The 22,082-nt window shown below is 48.6% G+C and overlaps 1 protein-coding gene across 1 annotated transcript in view; it reads right to left on the bottom strand.

The window, feature by feature from the left end:
• Nucleotides 1–13,259, bottom strand: part of STK10 (serine/threonine kinase 10) — a 119,894-nt gene extending 106,635 nt beyond the window's left edge. The window contains exon 1 of the mRNA XM_021698333.1: nt 12,979–13,259. Coding sequence (XP_021554008.1) covers nt 12,979–13,134 — 156 coding nt within the window. The 5' untranslated portion in view covers nt 13,135–13,259. The remainder of the gene's footprint in view (nt 1–12,978) is intronic.
• Between the last annotated feature and the right edge of the window lie 8,823 nt (nt 13,260–22,082).

Genomic DNA, 22,082 nt, shown 5'->3' with positions numbered 1-22,082 from the left:
CTGTTGTGAGCATTCGGTGAGTTAATGTGTGAAAGACGCTGACTTAGAACAGAGCTGGGCCACAGGGAGCATCCCACAAACATTTGCTCCTTATTCTCCGCAAGTATATGCTTCCCCACTTTATAAAAGTGGGGTTCAACTGTGCACACTGATCGGTCGTTTCGCTGAACAGTATGCTTCTGCATTGTCTGCAGTGACTGTCATGCCATTTAACCATATGGCGTCACAAACAGCCCTCTGGATCACAGAACACTCTTCCACAGCCTCGCCTCCCAGAGCTACCGACTGTTCCAGCGACTGGCAGGGCCAGCACAGACCGGACATACTGTCAGGCCACCCGCCCCAACCCAGGGTGCTGCACCCAAAGGCCCGAGACTCGATTCCGGATGCCAGACGGCTCTCCAAGTGGCTGGGCCACCGCAGGCCTCGGGGTCGCACAGGCGGGCAGCCCGCCCCCGTGCCCTGGCTAGCTCTAGACCCAAAACGTGAGGAGCTGTGCTCAGGGCAGTCCTGCTGGCCCCTGGCTGTGTGTCCCCGGGGACTGGCCTCATAAGCCTGCAGGTATAAAGACAGAACTGCTGAGTCATTATGTGCCACAGCTGAAACTCACACGACACTGTACATTAATTACACTTCAATTTAAAAAAAAGCCACCTACAATCCCAGAGATAACTGCCGCTAGCACTGGGGAGTACCTCCTGCCAGTATCCCATGGCGCAGGACAAGAAGTATGTCGCACTTGTGAGAGAGCTGGTACCATGCCCATTTCTGCAGAAAAGGAAACTGAGGCAACGTCACTTGCCCCAAGTCACACAGTACAGGCAGTGGCCGAGCTGGGCCTTGCGAGGTGAAGGGCACCACCACATCAGGGGCCTCAGAGGCGGGGCTCGGGCGGGAGGCGTGGGGTGCTCCACAGGTCTTCTGGGGATCACCTTGCCGGCCTCGGCGGACAGCATGCAAACGGAGCAGAGGCTCGGCACCCAGCTGGCTCTGCCTCCTCACTAACGCAGCCCCCAGTCCCCCTCCCCTCCTTGGCCCACAGAAGCAGCAGGAGGTTTCCCGTCACCTCAGAGTGGGCTGGGCTGGAGGGCACTGGAGGAAGGAGGCTTGAAAAAGAGCTGGGGCACCAGAGCCCACCAAGACGCACAACAAAGGTAGAAAGACTCAAGACCAAACAGGGAAGCGGGCCAGCTCTGACGGGGTCATTGCCTCAGGGTGACAGAGCCAGCTTTGATGGTGGCAACAGCCTCCGAGGCCAAGAATTGGGCCTGGGCTCCCAGACAAAACAGGCTGGAGCTTTCCAGGAAGGAGGGCAAAGTCAGGCGCGCCCTTCAGGGCGTGAATGTTGCTCTTCCACCAAACGGGGTGGCCTCAGCCACCCCCGACCGACTGGCCACGGGCACGGAGCTGAGACTGTGAAGCCGGAGCCTCTTTATCACTGAATCGTGTTCATCGTCATAACACGGCAGGCGAGAGAGAAATAAGCTTTAGGCTGACCTCCAGGAACCCATCACACCAGCGTCTACGCAAGAAGCAGCCTCCTGCATGACAAACAAGGGGAGGTGGTCCAGGGAGTCTGCCCGTCAATCCTCAGGAAGCCAGTCTGGTCCATCAGCCTCAAGAATCCTCAGCATGCTGACGGCAGCCACCTTCCCTTCTCCCTCCATTCTGAGCACTGTGTGAAGGACTGGCCATGACTCAATCTTCACAAGTTCTCCCAGGGAAGCACTATTTTGATCCTCCAGTTTACAGCTCAAGATACTGAGGCTCAGAGAGGTGAGGTGACTTTCCCAAGGTCACAGAGCAAGTAGACAGGGAAACTAGGAGAAAGCTCAGCACTGATCCCCATGCCTACATTCACAGTCACAGTGCTGGGCCTGCCCACAGAGGGAGGAAGCGGGGGCTGGCATTTACTCATTCACTGTTCACTCATTCAGCAAAAATTTACTAAGCATCTGCCATGAGCATCTACTATGTTAGGCACAAAAAAAATCTCCCTGCCTTCAGGGACCTTACATCTTCCAGAGAGGAAAGAAAATAAACAAGGAGACACACAAAAGAAATCTAGTCTGTGACTGGAGCTCTGAAGGAAATCAGCAGAGAGCTGTCACCTTGGTCAGGGAGGGGTGGTCAGGGCAGGCCTCTCTGAGAGGGGACATGTGAATTGAGACCCAGAGGATGAGCAGGAGCCCTGGCTGCGCAGAGTAGTAGGAAGAGAGTGGGAGGCAGAGAGAACAGCGAGTGCAAAGGTCCTGAGACAGAAAAGGGATATACCTTCAACTCCTCTCAGTGGCTCCATCCCCCCACCCTCCAGACAGAGGCTGGCTAGAGTTAACTCTTCAGTCACCAGCATGTGGTTAAACCTCTTGAGTATCAGGGACTGAATTCTGGCTCTGGTATCGCCTGTTAGTAAGAAAACAAAATAAGCGGGCGCCTGAGTGGCTCAGTTGGTTAAGTGACTGCCTTCGGCTCAGGTCATGATCCTGGAGTCCCTGGATCGAGTCCGGCATCGGCCTCCCTGCTCGGCAAGGAGTCTGCTTCTCCCTCTGACCCTCCCCCCTCTCATGTGCTCTCATTCTCTCTCTCTCTCAAATAAATAAATAAAATCTTTAAAAAAAAAAAAGAAAACAAAATAAGCAAGCTATGGGGAAAGGAAGGAAAAAATGTAGCAAAGGGGAAAACAGGGGAAAAGGGGAAGAGGGAAAAGAATGAGTGAAGAGGAAGGGGAGTATGGTGGAGGGAGGGAGAAGGGGTGGGGAGAAAGGGGAAGGGGAGCACCCAGGAGCACCCCGAGCGAGCGTTAAGATGCTGTAGCACCAGCCGGCCCACACCCACCAGAGCGCTCCAGGAGGAGGCCAGGAGCACCCAGCTTCCCCACCCTGACGCTCGCCCACTTCCCCTGCCACTTCCTCTGTGAGCCGGAGCCCTGCCTACACCCGTCACCACTTCCTCTGTGTGAGAGGCCACCACCACCATCTCGGGGCTCAGACCCAGCTGAGGCTGAGGCAGGCCCAGGAAGGAGGGTGTAGAAACACGAAGGCCCCAGGGAGACCCCACACTGAAGGCACTCTGGGCCCTCTCCTCACGCCCCTCGTCTTTCCCTCCATACTGTCCAGGAGAAAAGGCATAGGCTCCTAGCCAGAGACATCCAGGGTCAAGTCCAGCCTGGCCATGGAAAATCCGTGTGAGCCTAAGCAAATCAACCAATGGGCCTCTGCTTCACCAGGTGTGGAGTGAGGATGCTAACCCCTGCCTTTCATGGGGCTAGCAGAAGCATAAATGATGAACAGATAAGAAGAGCAACTCCCCACTCACCTACCTTGTTCACCTTGGAACCCACAGTGCCTGGCACACAGAAGGTGCTCAGTTAATCATTCTAATGGCTAACACTTATTTGAGCTTTTCTGAGGTCCTGAGCCAAGTGGTTTCCATGGGTTATTTCACCCTCCAACCCCCCCCATGAGGTAGTCTCATTCCCAGCGCCACTTTGCAGCTGAAGACACAGAGGCACGCTTAAGTACCTTTCTCAGGATCCTACAACCCACAAGAGGTAGAGAGCCAGGCTTTAACTCCAGAAACTCCAGAAACTCATCCAAGTTCCTGTGCCAGCTCTGATCCCCGGCAATCATGAGCTTCCCTTCCCTCCTCACCCTCTCTGCTTTCTTGCCTCCTCCTCATGACCATCCCTTGCTCTCTAGAATCTTCCTGCCTCCCCTCCATGTACATCTCATTCTTGGGCTGGTTGCCTTCCATCAGTTACTTCCTCTCCCTGGGCTCTGACCGGGGCCCCAACCACAGTGCTGGCCTTCCCTCCTACCCCCACCTGCTGGAGCCACCAGGGTGTGGCCACTCTGTCCCAGCCTTCACTCATCGGTGGCCAGCCCGGCCTTGGGCAGCCAGGAAACCTGGCTCTGGCATCCCCTAACTCCCCTACTCTGGTGACCCTCCAAAAAGAGCTCCTCTCTAGGGGCGCCTGGGTGGCTCAGTCGTTGAGCGTCTGCCTTCAGCTCAGGTCATGATCCCAGGGTCCTGGGATCGAGTCCCGCATCGGGCTCCCTGCTCTGCGGGGAGCCTGCTTCTCCCTCTCCCACTCCCCCTGCTTGTGTTCCCTCTGTCGCTGTGTCTCTCTGTCAAATAAATAAATAAAATCTTAAAAAAAAGAGCTCCTCTCTAACACTGCACAAGGCTGACCCGGTCAGGCCCTAGGGACTCAGGGCAAGCAGGACATTAGCTGAGCTCAAAAGCATCACAACCAAGTTCCTCAGCTTGGCATTCAAGGCCTTCTTGACCTGGCCCCAAATAGTATTCTTGATCTGGCCCTGCCCTGGCCAGCCCCTCCAGCCAAGCCCAGCTCCCAAACCCACTGACCACCTGGACTCAAGGAGGCAACTGAAATGTATAGAAGGGGCCAAGAGGAGGACACAAGGTGGGGGTGAACATCAGAGGCCGGATCCACACTGTGCAGTATAACAGCCACATGTCGCCACTGGGCACCTAGAACATGGCTAGTCCAGACTGAGATGTGCTGTAAACACGAAACACAAACCCATTTCAAAGACCTAGTATGGAATAAGAGTATTAAAAATCTCTTTCGGGGCATCTGGCTACACGGTCAGTAGAGTGTGCAACTCCTGATCTTGGGGTTGCGAGTTCGAGCCCCACGTTGGGTGTAGAGATTACTTAAAAATAATTTTTTTTTAAAAAAACAAATCAGTAAGTAACTTTTTTACTCTATATTGATTATTGAATGCTGCAAATGATACTTTGGATATATTAGATTAAATAAAATATACTATTAAACAGGCGGCCAACAGACTCATGAAAAGATGCTCATCAACATTCATCATCAGGGAGATGCAAAGCAAAACCATAAAGAGATAATCACCTCACACCTGTCAGAATCTCTTATATCAAATACACAAGAATCTACAAGTATTGGTGAGGATGTGGAGAAAAGAGAAGCCTCGTGCACTGCTGGTGGGAATGTAAACCACTGCAGCCACTGTGGAGAAGAGTATGGAGGTTCCTCAAGCAATTAAAAACAGAGATACCGGGGGAGCCTGAGTGGCGCTGTCCATTAAGCGTCCCACTCTTGATTTCGGCTCAGGTCATGATCTCAGGGTTGTGAGATCGAGCCCCGCAGTGGGCTCCACGCTCAGAAGGGAGTCTGTTTGAGGTTCTCTCTCTCAGTCTTCCTCTGCCCTGTCCCCCCTTACCCTGCACGCACGCATGCACACACTCTCTCTAAATAAATATTTTTTTAAAAAAATAGAGATACCATACAACCCAGTATTTCCAATACTAGGTATTTTTACCCAAAGAAAGCGAAACACTCATTCAAAAACACCTCTGCACCCCTATGGTTACTGCAACATTATTTACAATAGCCAAAATATGGAAGCAACTCATGTGTCCACTAATGGATGAATGGATAAAGAAGATGCGGTGTAATGTATTACTATTAGTCAGTCATAAAAAAGGCTTAGATCTTGCCGTTTGAGACAACATGGATGGGCCTAACGGGTATCACGCTAAGTGAAGTCAGTCAGAGAAAGACAAATGCCATATGATTTCATTTATATGTGGAATCTAGAAAACAAAACAAACAACCAACCAAAAACAGACTCCTAAATACAGAGAATACACTGGTGGTAGCCAGAGGGAAGGGGGCTTTTATGTGAAATATGATTTCATAATGCTGGCCAGAACTTCAAATTTGGTTCAGCCACCGTGGGAGCCACACAAATCAGGCCACAGGCCACACGAGCCTCCAGGGCCACCGACTGGCAACCTCAGGCCTCACTATATGGCCTCTCTCCTGGGCCAGGCTGCTCTCCAGCTTGCCATTACCACTCCACCTGCCCTGCCTGGTGGCAGCCTTCCCCTTTTCCTAGGAGCCCTGCCTCTGTCCTGCAACAGCTCACTCAACCCAGCAGAACCCCCTCTTTCTCCCCCCACCCGGGCACCCAGCAGCAGGGGAGGCCGCTGGCCACATCGAGCACCTCCTAGGAGCCAAATGCTGTGCCCTTCCTGGGCGGCGACTCCTCGTCTCAGCCCCACCCTACACAGGAGGAAACAGGCTCAGAGACCAGCCACTCGCCTGAGATCACACAGCCGCTAAGTGGGAAGGCCAGGATTCAGACCCCGGTCCATCAGGCTGCAAGGCTTGAGTCTCTCATCATATACTCTGGGACTTGACACACAGACGTGAATTAATACTGTTTGCCAAACCGAATTGAGCCAGTTCACTTCCACGAGGCAGTGGTGCTCAGCTGGAGCAATTTTGCCCCCCAGGGGACATGTGGCAATGCCTGGAGACATTTCTGGCCGTCGCAACTAGGGGACAGAGGGGGAGGAAGTACCGGAACTGGGGATACTTCTAATGAATAGAAGCTAAGGATACTGCGAACGTCCTATCATGCGTGGGACAACCCCTCCCACAAAGAATTCCCACCCAAACGTCAACAGTGCCAAGGTGGGGAAGCCCTGGTAGAAGAGGCAAGCTACCTTCACCAGCTAGACCCCAAGACCTGACCTCTACTGCTCAGCTGCTTGCCCACGCCCACCTTTGTCCCTCCTTTTTCCTTAGGCTCTTCTTTCCAGCTTATCTCTTCCCTCCGGCAAAAGACACGGGGGACACAGCCTCCCGTGATGGGAACCGAAACATCAGCAATGATGACAGCCAGCACAAAGAGCTCCAGCGGCCCAGACCACCCAGACGAGTTGGAGCTCACCCCAACTCATACCTGTGCGGCTGGACCACCGAGGGACCCAGGGAGTGACGGACAGTGACCTTCCCCTCATTAGAATACGAAAATCTCCGCCCAAGGAAGAGCACAAGCCTCCTGAACACAACATACAACATATGTACAGGCTTGTTTCCTGGAGGTGCATGAGCAACCTTGCGTCCGTCTCTACATACAGAGACAAGGCTCCCCTTTCTCAATATTCATCCTAACCCTAGACGAAAGGAGCCCATTCACTCTTGCTCAGGGAGTCTCAGCCTTGGAAGTTAATCCCGAGATTTCCTTATTTGCTGCAAGTTTCCTTTGTGCAACAAGTTCACCTGGTGTAGTCTCTACCTTGTGACTCACCAAGAAGCCAACTCACACTGGTTGGGTCTCACGACAAATACTCTTTCTTCTTTGTCCCCTAGGAAGCGGCAGTTACTCGCCAGGACCTTCTCTTTTTGCTACCACAAGCGTCAACAATAACAAAGTATCTTCCTTTCTTGCCCATCTCCTGAGTGGGGATCAGGTGCCAAAGTGCATCATCACACCTCCTCAGCTCCTTCAGCCCTCCTCTCCTCCAAATTATCATGTCCCTTTACAGACAAGAGCCTGAAGCTCAGAGTGCGAGGTCACTGGTTCTGCTTGAAACCCAGACCCCACGGAGCCCCAAATTTCTTCCCTTACCCACCCTGTCCTACTGCCCTCGGGACCAGCCGAGAACCGGGAGTGACCATGCAGGACTGTTTTCTGGGGTCTGTGAGGCGGGCAGCCCCTGGAGTTGTCCCTGGCCTGGGTAATGTCAGGAGGCCAGAGGACCCCACATGGAAGTCCCCACTTGGGGATCTGCTTAGTTGTTGAGCTCACGTCGCCAGGGCCTGCTCTGGAGCCAGCCAGAAACAGTCCCAGTGTTAAATCAGCTGCTCAAGCGGACCCCCTGAGGTCGGCAACACCCCAGGAAGCTCGGGGCCCCTGGAGTTTAGGACCAAGCCAGGAACCCACTCACAATAGCATGGACTGCTATTTAAAAACACTAGGCTGAGCGGAAATAAGGTTACTGCCTGGGGGCAGATCTCTTTCCGGAGGAGGAGGGGAGGGGCACAGGCCGAGCCCGGGCAGCCCCAGAGGAAGCGGAAACCCAGGCCTTAAAACTATGGGCAGGAGAGGAGGTGAAAGCAGGGCCCCGGCCGGGAGGGGCGGAAGGCCTGACAGCTGGCTCCCACCTCACTGAACCTCTGCTTTGTCTGAACCGGCAACGCAGGGCAGGATGTGGCACTTGAAGGGTGAAGGTTAACAATGGATCTCTGGGCTGGAGGGCACCTGAGGTCCCCAAGGAGGGCAGACCCGTCCGGGGCCCCAAAGGACTCGGGGACTGGCCCTTGGCCAGAGTAAGGGAAGAAAGGGAGCCTCTACTAACTTCTCTCAATTTCTTTTAAAAATCCTCCCTCAAATAGGCATACCCTTCCACCCAGTAAATCCCTTCTGAGCATCGAGCCTAAAACAGGATTTAAAACACAAAAAGAACTTTACTAGCAAACCTGCTCATCAACATATAGCTCTGCTCTAAGGCTCACTTTGGAAACGCCAATGGCCCAACACCATTAATATATCACGGATCAATTTCATCAAAACACTAAATTCGCATTTGCTTGTGTGCAGTTTTCTGGACCAGAAACACTAGGTGAACACAGAACACCGCACCCAGCCGAACCAAGTGGCGAGGAAATGCCCACATTGCACAGGGATGCACCTCGAACATGTGTCAGGGGCCCGTGGCCCACACCACATCTGGGGTCCCACTTAGCACCCGTCTTCAGATAACCCTCCTCCCGCCGCTTCCCCTGCAGCCACAGGTCCTGCCCCCACGGCCACAGCGCCCAGCGCGTGGTTTTCACCTTATGGTGCTGTATTTAGTGTAAGATGTTTGTATTTCTTATCTATAAATTTGTGTACAACTACAACCGGTTTTTTAGGTTCCTCTTTTTTTTTTTTTTTTAATGGGCTCCTGCTGCAGGCTGCAGTTTTAGGTGTTCTGCTCTTAGCACCATGTCTTATAAGGTGCGGTTCTTACTGATTTTACTCAGCATCAAGATCTTTTGGGGAAGGCATATTTACATTACAGCAGAACTGACTATGTTATGTAAAGTGCTTAGCACAGCGCCTGGCACATAAATAATAAGCATTTAATCAACTGTGACTTGCTGGGAAAAAAAAAAAAGCTAGGGGCGCCTGAATAGCTTAGTCAGTTAAGCTTCTGACTCTTGGTTTCGGCTCAGGTCATGATCTCAGGTGGTGGGATCGAGTCCCACGTGGGGCTCCATGCTCAGCGCAGTCTGCTGGAGATTCTCTCTCTCCCTCTCCTTCTGCCCCTCCCTCCCCGCCCACACACAGTCTCTAAAATAAATAAAATCTTTTTTTAAAAAAGTGAAATATCCAATAAGATTAAGACCAAGGCAGCACTGAGCCATCCCAGAAAGTATGTAGGAAGCATTTAGAATAATACAGAAAGAGGTTTAAGAATGAAAGATGGTATAAAACACTGCAGGTATGTAAGATTACAACCCTGCGTTAAAACATTTTTTTTGCCATAAAAAAATGGTAAAGTCGGTAAGGAAATATATCAAAATGTCAAGAGCAATTGATGGGACTTAGGGTGATGTTTTCCCTTTTACCTAAAAAAAATTTTCTTTGTATATTCCCTATTTTGCAAAAGCATACACCTCTTAACAGCTTAAAGGTAACATAAGATCAAAACCAAAGTAATTTTCAAGAAGCAGAAAAATGGAGCACCTGGCTGGCTCCGTCGGTGGAGCGGGCAACTCTTGGTCTCAGGGTTGTGAATTCAAGCCCCATGTTGGGTGTAGAGATTACTTAAAAATAAAATCTTTAAGAAGGAGGGGAAAAAAGGCAGAAAAATAATCTCAGCCTGCTAACCCAACTCCTGATGTCTGCTCACTCTGTGCTTAGCACGTGAGTACCCACCCTGCCCCTGTAACAGAAAGCCCATCCTGCTTGAAGGCAACTTTGTTCCACTCAACATATCAAACACTTCTCTCCTTTCTACCTTGTCTTCAGAATAAAGAGGATTTTTAAGAAGCATTCTGAAATGATACAGGACAAGAATTTTGAAACCATATAAATACTGTAACATTTGCTTTGTATCAAGTAATGAGATAGAAATGATTTTCTTTTGAAGTCAATTTGCATGGCATAAGGATTAGGGGAGAATGACCTTGATTCTGCCCAGAATGAATCCTACCCTCCTTTTTCTCTCCTGAGGCCAACTGTTCATAGGTATATCAGGGAGAATAGGAGAAAGGGGACTCCTATCTTGAGGTTGCGATTGTTTTCGGTTTTGAGCTTCTGCAAGACGGTCGTCAGGAAATCTGTAGTCAGAGTCCTGTCCTAACAAGCATGTGACAAATTGAGATTTCTAAGGCTGCATACACCAGGGAAGTCCTCAGGGCTGACTTCCCCACGCCGGCTGCCAGGAGAACAGAGAGAAGAGATGGTGCTCCCCAGTTCACAGCCAGCTAGCTGCTCAGGCACTGTGTCAACATGTAAGTTCTGGTCCCAGCCATAAAATCTAGATGGAACTTCTGGCCTTTGCTGCCCCGGTGGCCATGCCAGGGGACAATGAAGTGGAAAGGAGTTATGGTCACTGATGAGTCTGTAGTAAAGTATTACCGGATTCAACTTCAAGGAGCTGAGCAAGCAGCTCTTCAGAGGAGGAGGCATGGGTGACAGGGATCTTCAATCCAGGGTGGGTCTTCCATAGTGGGTAACTAAGGAAAGTGTTAAAGTGAAGCTCAGAGCCTTGGGTTCTAGTCCCTTCTTCTCCAGGGGCCCCAGTATCCCCACATATAACATGAGGTTGAGTTGGATGAGCGGGTTACACCCCAAGGCCAGGCAACTGATGTAGTATGTCACTCAGGTGTATCAGCCATCGCACAGCTCTCTAGCTCTAGCTCCCTCGTCTTAACTATGAGAAAATCATGGATTCTGAGGTGGTGGGGAGGGAGCTGTGGTGCAGCCAGCTCACAGCTCTGGGAACTAGATTCACTTAAAAAGGGTGCACTTGCCCTGGACAACCGGGGGACAAAATAACTTGTGAATCAGATAGCTCCTTTGTATGAAACTTCCAGAGCAGCAGGGGGGTTTTACAGGGCTGGAGCCAGCGGAAATGACAAGTGAAACTGACAAGGGGAAATCTTACCAGCATAAAAGTAAAGTTCTGCATTTAGGCTTAAAAGAAAATGAGGGGCACCTGGGTGGCTCAGTGTTTTGAGTGACTGACTCTTGGTTTCAGCTCAGGTCATGATCTCAGGGTCGTGAGATTCAGCCCTGCTTGGGCTCTGTCCTCAGCACAGAGTCTCCTTGAGATTCTCTCCCTCCCCCTCTGCCAGCCCCCGCCCCGCCCCCCACCGCCAATGCTCCCGTGCTCTCTCTCGCTCTCTAAAATAAACAAATAAATAAAATCTTTAAAAAAGAAAGAGAAAATGAACCATTTGGAGCCAGGATACACTGGGAGAGAGGACAAGACTGCAAGTGAAAGCCAGCCCCTATCAGAGAAAAAATATTAGTGCGAGCCAACAATATGCACTGAAAACACCAACTGAACCTTCTGGAGGAAGTAGGATGTAGCAAGCTGACCAAGGGTCCAGCTGCCTTCATGATGGCCAGGGCACATCTGGAAGGACAGGGTCTGTCTGGAGAAGGCAAGGACCCTGGCCGCGTGTCCAGTGGGGGTGCGGCAAGCCTGAGGACAGTCTCCTAGGGCCGCTAGGAGGAAGAAGCCACCCTGAGAAGGGTAAAGAAAGATGTGCCGCCTGTCCTCAGACACATGCAGAGCCCTCAAGAAGAGAAGGGCAGCAAATCAAGGCAGCCAGAAAAGCGCAGGTGTGAGCAATACAGAGGCCTGCTTCTCCAACCACAGGACCTCTGCTCCAGCGGGGGTTCCACCCTGTAACAGGACGTGCGGGCTCCGAGGGGAGGTGGTAAGGTAACAAACAGGCACCCAGATGGGCCTCGTTGGCCTCCAAACTGCCTCTAGGAGCAGCACTTCTCAAAAGTTCTGTGCTTAGCCATCACCTGAGCATCTTGTTAAAAGGCAGACTCTAACCTAGCAGGGCTGGGGTGGACCCGCCATTCTGCATTTCTAAGGCACTCCCAGGTGATGCTAACGCTGATCCTCCAGGGACTACACTTGCGTAATTGGCTCTAGACCCCCTGCAAGGCGGAGAGCAAGTCCCAACCAGGTAGGCCTAGAGAAGCCTCCTCTGTGGTCCAGCACTCCTGAGGTGAGAGTGGTGTACAAGCTACGGGAGCCCCAAGGAGGGTGCCCGCGTCTTAGGAAGGAAAGATCCCTCCTGGAGTTACACAACAAAGTAACATGGGGCCATTCGCTCAGTAAATGTTGCCTGGGGGAGAGGAGAAAAGAGAAAGGGTGGCGTCAAGCCCTATGTGTTTGCGTCCCCAATACAACTCAGCATTGGTTCACAGGAGCAGGAACCAGACAATGACCTGCTGCAAACGTGTCTGGAATTAATCAGCTCTGCCCCACCCATGCCTCCACAAAAGCCCTCTGCCCCCTTATTCCTGCAGGGAAAGGTGATTGAGCACTGGAAGGCTCCCCGGCTGTGACTCACACACACACACACACACACAATCAAATCCGATCCCCGCAGCGCAATATTCCCAGGGCCCTGACCTCCCCTTGCTGCTGCCCAGTCCGAGCCCACCTTTCCAAGCCTAATCCCTCACTCTAGAGCCACCCTTTTTCCCGGCTCTGGCTCATTTTCAGGTGTGTCCCCAACTCCACCGATCCCAACCCTTCCAGACTCGGCCGAGTTTCTCTGTCTCCACGCCTCGGCATGCTCACAGCATCTGTGTGGCCTGTCTTAAAAAGTATGCCTAAGAATCAGTTTTACGGCGGATGTGTCGTCTCGAATGCCAAGGTCCTATAAGCGCCCCTTTGTCTCCCCCTGCGGCGCCGAGCGCGGTGCGGGACGCACAGGAAGTACTCAGAAACGGAGCTGGGGGCGGCGGCCGTGCCCAGAGGGGGTGCCCAGCACGCAGGGACCAGCCGAGCCGCGTGAGGGTCCCCAAGGCGGAGCGCGGGACCCCGAGTTCAAGCCCCACAGCCCGTCTGCGCCCTCCCGAGCCGTTGGCCAGGGCTGATCGGGGCCGGCGCCCCTTCCTTCCGGAGCTGTTCCACGCGCCCGGGGCCACCCACCCCCAGCGCCCTTACCTTGTAAACCTTTCCGAAGGCGCCGTCGCCCAGCTCGCCCACGATCTCCCACACCTCGTTGGGGTCCACGTCCCGGCGGACGTGCTCATATTCGCGGGACTTTCTCTTCTCGAAGGTAGACAGGCGCAGGATGCGGCGGAAATTGGCGAAAGCCATGGCTGGGGGCGCGCGAGCCGGGGGGCGAGGTGGCGCCGGCTCCGGCTCGGGCTCGGGCTGTGGCTCCGGCGGCCGCGAGGAGGAGGGGCTGGAGGACGCCGCGGCGCTCGGGGGTTCTCCCCAGACCCGCCCTTCCCCGCAGCCCGACCCCGGTCAAGTGCGCCCCGGGCTGCGCGCGGCGGGAGCACCCGGAACCGCGCAGGCGGCGAGCGGTCCCCGCCCCCGCTCGGTCCCGTCCCCGGGGCCGCCTCCCGCCTGCCCGCGCCGCTCACGCCGCACTCCGGCCCAGCCAGCGAGCCCCGGACGCGTTCCCGGGACCTGGCCCCGCGCCCACCCACGGCCCGGCTCCACCTGCCGCTCCCCGGCAGCACCCGGAGACCCCTTAATTGGCTGCGGGCGCTCCCCGGCTCCGCCCGTCGCCGCAGGGCACTCTGGAAACTGTAGTCCCCCGCGCGCCGCGCGTCCGCGAGCCACGGCAGGGCTTTAGGAGAGCTTAGGGCATCCCTCGGCGGCACCGGCCCGGGTCTGCGAGGCCGGCCGCGCCGCGTGGCTCGCTAAAGGTTTGTGGAAGCGAGGGGGGAAGCAGACTGGCTTTCGCGAACGCCCACTGATGGTCGCCCAAAGGCCAAGGAGGTGAAGGGCTTTAATCACTGAATCTGCCCCGCCACTACCCCGCAAGCCTGCTTTGCTCGCGCCTACTTTTCAGGTAGGGGACGCCCGGCGGGCAAAGGCTCCAGCCAGCCCCCAGGCTGCACATCCTGCTGGAGGATCCCGTGCGGTTTCCTCGGCGTGGTGCTGCCTCCTAGTGCACGAAATGCTGCGCCCCTTGCGGCCGCCGCCAGTCCCCGGAGGCCGGGGCTTCCCGGCTCGTTTCCTGCTTCCCAGGGGCTCTCCCGCACCAGGATCCACAAACTGGCCAGCATGAGAGGGCCGGGAGAAAGAGCTCCTTGGGGACTTTTTAATCACATGCTTCATGATGGATCTTAAGATATGTTTGCATATTTAGTAAAAACTTTCTTAGTCTTAATTTCCCAATTTTAAAAACTGAGCTCATTACAGACAGGAGTGAAGTTTTCTTTGACCTGCATCATCCTTGATCCTGGCTATTTGATTTGCTCCACTGCCCCTGTAGCAGCAACTGTTCACTGTCTATAGGACAATTATACTTTTATCTAACTCTACAAAGTGGTTCTGTGAAAATTGATAAAAAGGAAACCTCACTAAAGTGGAGTTCAGAGCTAAAAAGGGGAGTCGGGAGCACTTGATGTCAATTACAGGAAAATTGTCAATTGCAGACTCCAGCGTAAGAATACTCAACAGGAACATCATCAATTACAGGGCGCAACAGGGAAAGATGCACATTACAACTCCGGGAAGAAATCCACTACTCTGGTAACTCAGCCAATGGAAAACCATTATCACCCTGAACTCTTGCTTTTCTCCAGTACGGTTTCCTTCAAAACAATTCCTCCCAACTTCCTCCTTCTCCATAAAATAAAGTTCCTCTCCTTTGTTTGTTGGACTTGCCTATGGTTTTTCCTTGGCTTGCGTGTCCTGAATTGCAATTTTCTTTTATTCTCGTATAAACCCATTTTGCTGGTAAAATAACTGGCTGTTTTATTTTTTAGGTTACATTTCCAAGTAGAGCATGCTGAGGGGTGCGCAGCCTGAAAAGGTTATTATGGTTACTCTACCTAATAATCAAATGGAATGTCAGCGAATATCACACTCCAGGAATCGCCACCCCTATGGAGAATGTGAATGTTGAGATGTTTTCAGCCCTTCCTGAGCAGTGTGCAAATTCGAAATGTTACAGAAGCCTGGGATGCTGGTGGTGGTCTGCACAAAGGGTGCCCCGGGAGTAAAGGCTGCCAAGAGGTTTGAAAGGTCCCACACCTTACTGAGCAATTAGAATTGTAGAGGGTCTTTATCACTAAAAGAAGGAAAACTCTTCACTGAGTAAGCCCATGTTTAAACCTCCCCCAACTAGCTGAAAGGCAGGTCTTTTCAATAGTTTCCGTCAGTTTGACCAACTCGGTGAAGAGATGGGGTAACAAAGGGAAAGGCTTTCCCACTGGGAGGCAGAGGCTGTGGCTTCACAGAAACTGTAAGTCTGAGGGGACGCAGGTCAGAGCCTCAGCTCATCCCCAAGCCTGTGCCAAGCCACCCAGGGCTCTGTGACTGGCTCTGTGATCTCTCCAGAAAAAAAACGAGAAACAAAAATGGAGAGGTTCACTCAAAAACATTGTTAAGTGGAAGAAGCCAGACACAAAAGACTACGTATTATATGATTTCACTGATATGAAATGTCTAGAAGAGACAAAAGACCACATATTTTATGATTCCATTTTTATGAAATATCTAGAAAAGGGAAATCCATATAGACAGAAAGTAAATTAATGGTTGCCTGGGCTGTAAAATGGGAATTAGCTGTGAATAGACATGAGGAATCTTACTAGGGTGATGAAAATGTTCTTCATATAGATATAGATTTATTTAATTATTAGAGAGCATGCAGGGGGTAGGGGCAGAGGGAGAGAGAAACCCAAGCTGACTCTGTGCTCAGCACAGAGTCATGGGGCTCCATCTCATGACCCTGAGCCAAAACTAAGAGTCAGAAGCTTAACCTACTGTGCCACCCAGGTGCCCCTGATGAAAATGTTCTAAAGTTAGATTATGGTGATGATTTCACAACTCAGTAAATTTTCTGAAAATCACTGAATTATATACTTGAAATGGGTGAATTTTATGATATATAAACTATACTTCAATAAAGTTGTAAAAAATCAGAGAGGTTCAACAAATCTAAAGCTACATCTCAGAAATAGATAGTAGACAACAAGACTGGTCAAAGAAAAAAAAATTTAAAAGAGAGAAAGGAAAAATATGCACCAGAGACAATGAAAAGAGGGATATACTGTATTATAAAGATTTTTAAATCACAAAATGATATTTTAAACAAATTTACGTAAATACATTTTTAAAAAAAATTTTAAGTAATCTCTCCATCCAACATGGGGCTTGAACTCATGACCTCGAGATCAAGAGTCACATGCTGTACGACTGAATCAACCAGGCACCCCAATATGAGTAAATTTTAATCTACATGAAATGGGTAATCATTTGCAAGAAAATATAAATGATATAAATAAATAATATATAAATGATATATGGATACATAATTTTAATAAAAAACAAAAGCCTAAATAAACTAATAACCAATAAAGAAATGAATCAAGAATCAAAAGTCTGCTCCTACTGAAAGACATCAGGGATTCTACTTATTTTATGAGACGAGATTTACTGCAACTAGATAAAGATAGTAAAATAAAATTATAGACTAATTTCACTTATGAATTAAAGAGAGAAAAATAAATAAAATGCTAGCAAGAAGAAACCAGAGGTGAATAAAAAATCAGGACCAAGAAAGGTTTATTCAGGAATAAAAGAATGGTTTTACATCAGAAAAGCCATCAATGTAAGACATCGCATTGACAAAGGAAAGAAGAAAATCACAGTCACAATAGTCACAGAAAAAGCATTCTTAGGTTGGATTCCCCCAAAGGGAAGGATCAGGATTTGAGTGCAAGTACTTTATTTGGGAGGTGATGCTAGGAGGCACCAATAGGAAGTAGGAGGCATGAAGCAAGTAAAGGATGCACTTTTGAGCTGATAACTGCTGAGGCCACCTGGGGCTAAATCCTAGTGGGGAATTCTGGGGATCAGGATACACTTCAGAGTCAACCCACCTGAGAGGCAAGGAAATGGGAATTTTTCCTCCAAGTCCCATCTGTCCTTGGCCAAGGGCTGCTCCCTAAGGTAACACTTCCAGCCTGCTCTGCTTGAGGGACAAGAAAACACCCCTAACTTGAGAGATGTCACAAGGCTTTGTAGAACTACTAACAGTCCTTACATTTCTTATTTCTTTTCCTTTCCTATAGCATTTGCTAGAATCTCTAGCTATATGTTAAATAGCAACAGTGAAAATGGAAATTCTTGTCTTGGTCCAACATTTAATGGGAAAGGGTTTAAAGTTTCTCCTCTAGGTATGGTGTTTATGAAAGGATGGTGGCAAATGACCTGTACACAGAAAGAAGTTTCCTGATATTCCTAATTTGCTAATAACTGTTTATCATATCCTATCATATCATTGTTATACCATCTACTATAAAGTAGAACATCATAAAATATTTTTATGCATTTATCATATAAGTTAATCATAATATTAATCATATGATTTTTCTCCTCTAGCCTAAAAACATGGTGAATTTCACTGATTAAAATATTCTTGCATTCCTGGAAAGTAAATATTTTGCCTGGCAAATCTTACATTTAGGATTTTCATATCTATTCACAAGTCAAATGGGCCCATACTTTGTACTGTCTTTAACTGGTTTTAAAATCAGGATACTGTTAAAATAAAAAACAAATGCAGACCAGGCTTGAAAATTCCCCAGGCAGACAAAACAATTTTAGTCATACAAACAAAGCTTAATTTAGCTTATTTTGCAAGACTAACTTGACCTGGGTCATTTCTTGCATATGCCTCTTGAAATCACAAGCAAAACTTGAACTATTTCCCAAGGTTGATATAAGGTAACCACTAACCAGTTCCTTATCATTTAAGAAAATTCTGATAACCAACCACTGTGAGAAATAGACAGTCACTGCTTTCTCACTATATAAACTGTTTTATAACAATATACCCCTGAGCCTCATTCCAGGTTTCGGTTTGAGTGTTCTTGGTCTGCAAAATGTCTTCTTGGTGTGTATACCATAAACTTTTCTAATCACTACATAAGTGATTTGTTGGTTTTACTACTATTATTTCTGAACTTTTTTTTTTAAGATTTTACTTTTAAGTAATCTCTACACCCAATGTGGAACTTGAACTCACAACCCCAAGATCAAGAGTTACATGCTCTACCAATTGAGCCAGCCAGGTGCCCCTCCTGTCTCAATTTCTGATTGCAGTTGTTTTTGTTTTTGTTTTTTTAAGATTTTATTTATTTATTTGCCAGAGAGAGAGCACAAGCAGGGAGAGCATCAGGCAGAGGGAAAAGCAGGTTCCCTGCTGAGCAAGGAGCCAGACACAGGACTTGATCCCAAGACTCTAGGATCGTGACCTGAGCTGAAGGCAGACACTTAACCAACTGAGCCACCCAGGCATCCCTTGATTGCAGTTTCTTTTCTTTAATTTATTTTTTAAAAGATTTTATTTATTTATTTGAGAGAGAGAGAGCGAGCATGAGGGCGGGGAGGGACAGAGGGAGAAGCAGACTGCCTCCTGAGCAAGGAGCCTAATGTGGGACTTGATCCTGGGACTTCAGGATCATGACCTGAGCTGAAGGCAGTTGCTTAACCAACTGAGCCACCCAGGCACCCCTAATTGCAGTTTCTTATTGGGTTTAGATATTGCAAATATCTTTCTGATTTATCATCCCTCTGTTAACTTTGCAAACAGTGTCTTCTGTTGAACAAAAATGCTTAATTCTGATTTAATAGAACTATTTTTGTTTTATTTTTGTAAGTTTTAAAAATCAACTCAATTACTTTGAGGTTTAATTTACGTTCAGTAAAAATGCACCCAGTGAAAGCATACAGTTCAATGAGTTTTGACAAATGTAGATACACATGTAACCATCACCATAGTCCAGGTATAGAACTTTTCCAACATCTGAGAAACTTACTTCTGCTTCTTCACAAGTCAATCCCCATTGACACTCCTCGCCCCAAGCAACCAGTCATCTGCTTTCTGCCACCATGTATTGGAATTGTCTTTCCTAATTTACCATATAAGTGGAATCATACAGTATGTGCTCTTTTATTTTTTATTTTTTAAAAGATTTTATTTATTTGACAGAGAGAGCAAAAGCAGGGGGAGCGGCAAGCAGAGGGAGAGGGAGAAGCAGGCTCCCCCCTGAGCAGGGAGCCCAATGAGGAGCTCGATCCCAGGACCCTGGGACCATGACCTGAGCTGAAGGCAGATGCCTAACTGACTGAGCCACCCAGGTGCCCCAGTATGTGCTCTTTTAAATCTGGCTTCTTTTCATTCAGCATAATGTTTGTTGAGATTCATCATGTTGTTGCATATATTTGTGGTCCATTCTTTTGATTACTGAATAGTGTTCATTGTATGGATATACCATAATTTGTGATTCCATTCAGCTGTTAATGGACGTTTGAGATGTTTCCAGTCTTCAGTTATTAGGAATAAAGCTGCCATGAACATTTGTGTGTAAGTCTTTGCATAGACATACATTTTCATTTTTCTTGGGTGCCCCTAAGAGAGCAATTGCTGGATCCTATACTAAGTATATGATTAACTTTATGAGAAACTATCTGAGGGGTGCCTGGGTGGCTCAGTCGGTAAGTGTCTGCCTTCTGCTCAGGTCATGATCTCAGGGTCCCGGGATCGAGCCCCACATTGGGCTCACTGCTCAGTGGGAAGTCTGTTTCTCCTTCTGCCCCTCCCCCCACTCGTGCAAGCTCTCTCTCTCTCTCAAATAACTAAATAAATAAAATCTTTAAAAGAAAAAGAAACTATCCAAGTATTTTACACAGTGGTTGTTATCACTTTACATTCCCACAAGTGATATTACTCCAAACACATTATCATCATTAATTCTAGCCATTCTTGTAAGTACATGCATACTGGCTTTTGCCCTGAAGACATTTGCCCAAATCCTGAACTACAGAGCTTAGGGAAGGAAGACACAAAATACAAGAGAAAGCCAATAGGCTCACAGGCTAAAAAGCTAAGCTGAGCCCAGATGTGGTCTCCAAATACAATTTTCCATGAAATGAGTCTATGGCTCCTTGGGGAAGTGCTTTCTAGATCTAAGACAGGAAGTGTCTGTCCTCGCATCAATATCTGTGTCAAGGTTTGAAACAGAATAGAGAATGTATATAGATGGTAAATATGCACATGTAAAGATGCTCAATGTCGTCAGTCATCAGGGAAATGCATATAAAAACCACTGGATCAGTTTGGATAGTTTAGGTTATGCTACAATAAAAACAAAACCCCCAACGCCTTGATAGTTTACAACAAAGATTGATTTCTTACTGTTTAGTAAGCTACAAAGAATGTCGCATCTATCTTAGAAAAAAAATGGATGATCTACAAAATTATAACTTTTCTTGAGAATCTCAGAGAACTGAGGTCCCAAGGCAACCAAGTGACCTGAGTTCCAAAAAGGACAGATAGGGCACAACACAGTTCACTTTGGCAGAATGTGGCTGAAAATGGTGGCCACCATACAAGTGGTGGAGAGAAAAGCAACTAAGGTTTTGGCAAAGGATTAAAGGCAAAATGTGGGCTACCATGTCGGTGTGGAATAGCTGGAGTTCCCGGGCACAAGAGGTGGTCCCACGCCCTCATAAGCTCCTTCCCACAGGTGAGAGAAATCGGGGGTAGGGCAGCAGACTGAAGAGTGCCACTTCTTGCCAAGGCAGGAGTAAAGGAGGTGGTTGATGGCCGCCAGGAGATGAATATAAGGCCTCAACTACTTCCCTGGGGAAGTAGCAAAACCAACTGCCTTCAAAGCAGAAGCTTTGTGCTGTTGGGAGAGGGGAACAAAACCCCTCCCTCCCAGGGCCCGGGTAAAGATCTCCTGCTCCTACCCTAGGACAAGGACAGGAAAGATCCTTCGTCTTTCTGTGTAGTTACTCAGGGACTTAGGCTGACAGAGCACCAGCATCTTGAGTGTTACCAATTACCATGGCATTGGGAAAGAGAGTTCTGATATTCTGGGAGTTGTTACAGTAGTTAGCAGCACTCACTCTAACTGCTACACTGGGAAAATGCCCTTAAATAGGACAAGTGTTCTTCTCCCTCCCCTCAGCACCAGTGGATCTTTCCCTTTGTGGCTCCTGGTGAGTTCTGAGGGCACCTGCACCTAAATTCCTCATATGACATTATTTTTAATGTTGTATACAGTTAATACTCATTTAGGTTTACTCACACATTTTCAATTTCTGGTGCTCTTCTTTCCTTCCTGAATTTCTGTATTTCTGTATGGGATTGTTTTTCTGTGCCTGAAGAAGTCCCTTATGGGTGTTATTTTTCACAGTTTTTGTGTGTTTGGATTTAGTTTGCTAATGTTTTATTTAGAATTATTGCATTTATGTTCACGAGTGAGATTTGTAACTTGCCTTTCTTATACTGATCTTGCCATGTGTTGATATCAAGATTATGTTAGACACATAAAATGAGTTCGAGAGTTTCCTCTCTTTACGATTCTCTAGAAGAATAATAAAGCATGCTGTATACTTTTTTTTTCTAAGTAAACTGTATGCCCAACGTGGGACTGGAACTCACAACCCTAAGATCAAGAATCATGCACTTTACCGACTGAGCCAGCCAGGCACCATGCATGTTGTACATTTTAAATGTACATAATGTTGTATGTCAATTATATCTCAATAAAGCTGGAAAAAGAATTGTAAAATAACTAATTTAAAAAATATATTGATTACAAATTGAAATGATAACATTTCAGACACAGGGTTAAATGTTATCAAAATTAATTTCACTTCGGTGCACCTGAGTGGCTCAGTCAGTTAAGCATCATACTCTTGGTTTCAGCTCAGGTCATGATCTCGGGCTCATGAGATTTTGAGATCAAGCCACTCGATGGGCTCTGCGCTGGGCTCAGAGTCTGTTTGGGATTCTCTGCCTCTCCTCTGTCCCTCCCCTTGTGCATGTTCTCTAAACAAACAAATAGATAAAATCTTTAAAAATAATATTTTCACTTCTTTCTTTTCTTTTCTTCTTTCTTTAAGTAGGCTCCACTCTATGGAGCCCAACACCAGGCTTGAACTCATGACCCTGAGATCAAGACCTGAGCTGAAATCAAGAGTCCCACACTTAGCTGACTGAATCACCCAGGTGCCCCCCTTTTTACTTTTTTTTTTTAAATGTGGCTACTAGAAAATTTCAAATT

The sequence above is a fragment of the Neomonachus schauinslandi genome, chromosome 7 (assembly GCF_002201575.2).
Source record: "Neomonachus schauinslandi chromosome 7, ASM220157v2, whole genome shotgun sequence".
Taxonomy (NCBI): domain Eukaryota; kingdom Metazoa; phylum Chordata; class Mammalia; order Carnivora; family Phocidae; genus Neomonachus; species Neomonachus schauinslandi.
Note: the sequence above shows the minus strand (reverse complement) of the source record. Positions and strands in the feature narration are given on the sequence as shown.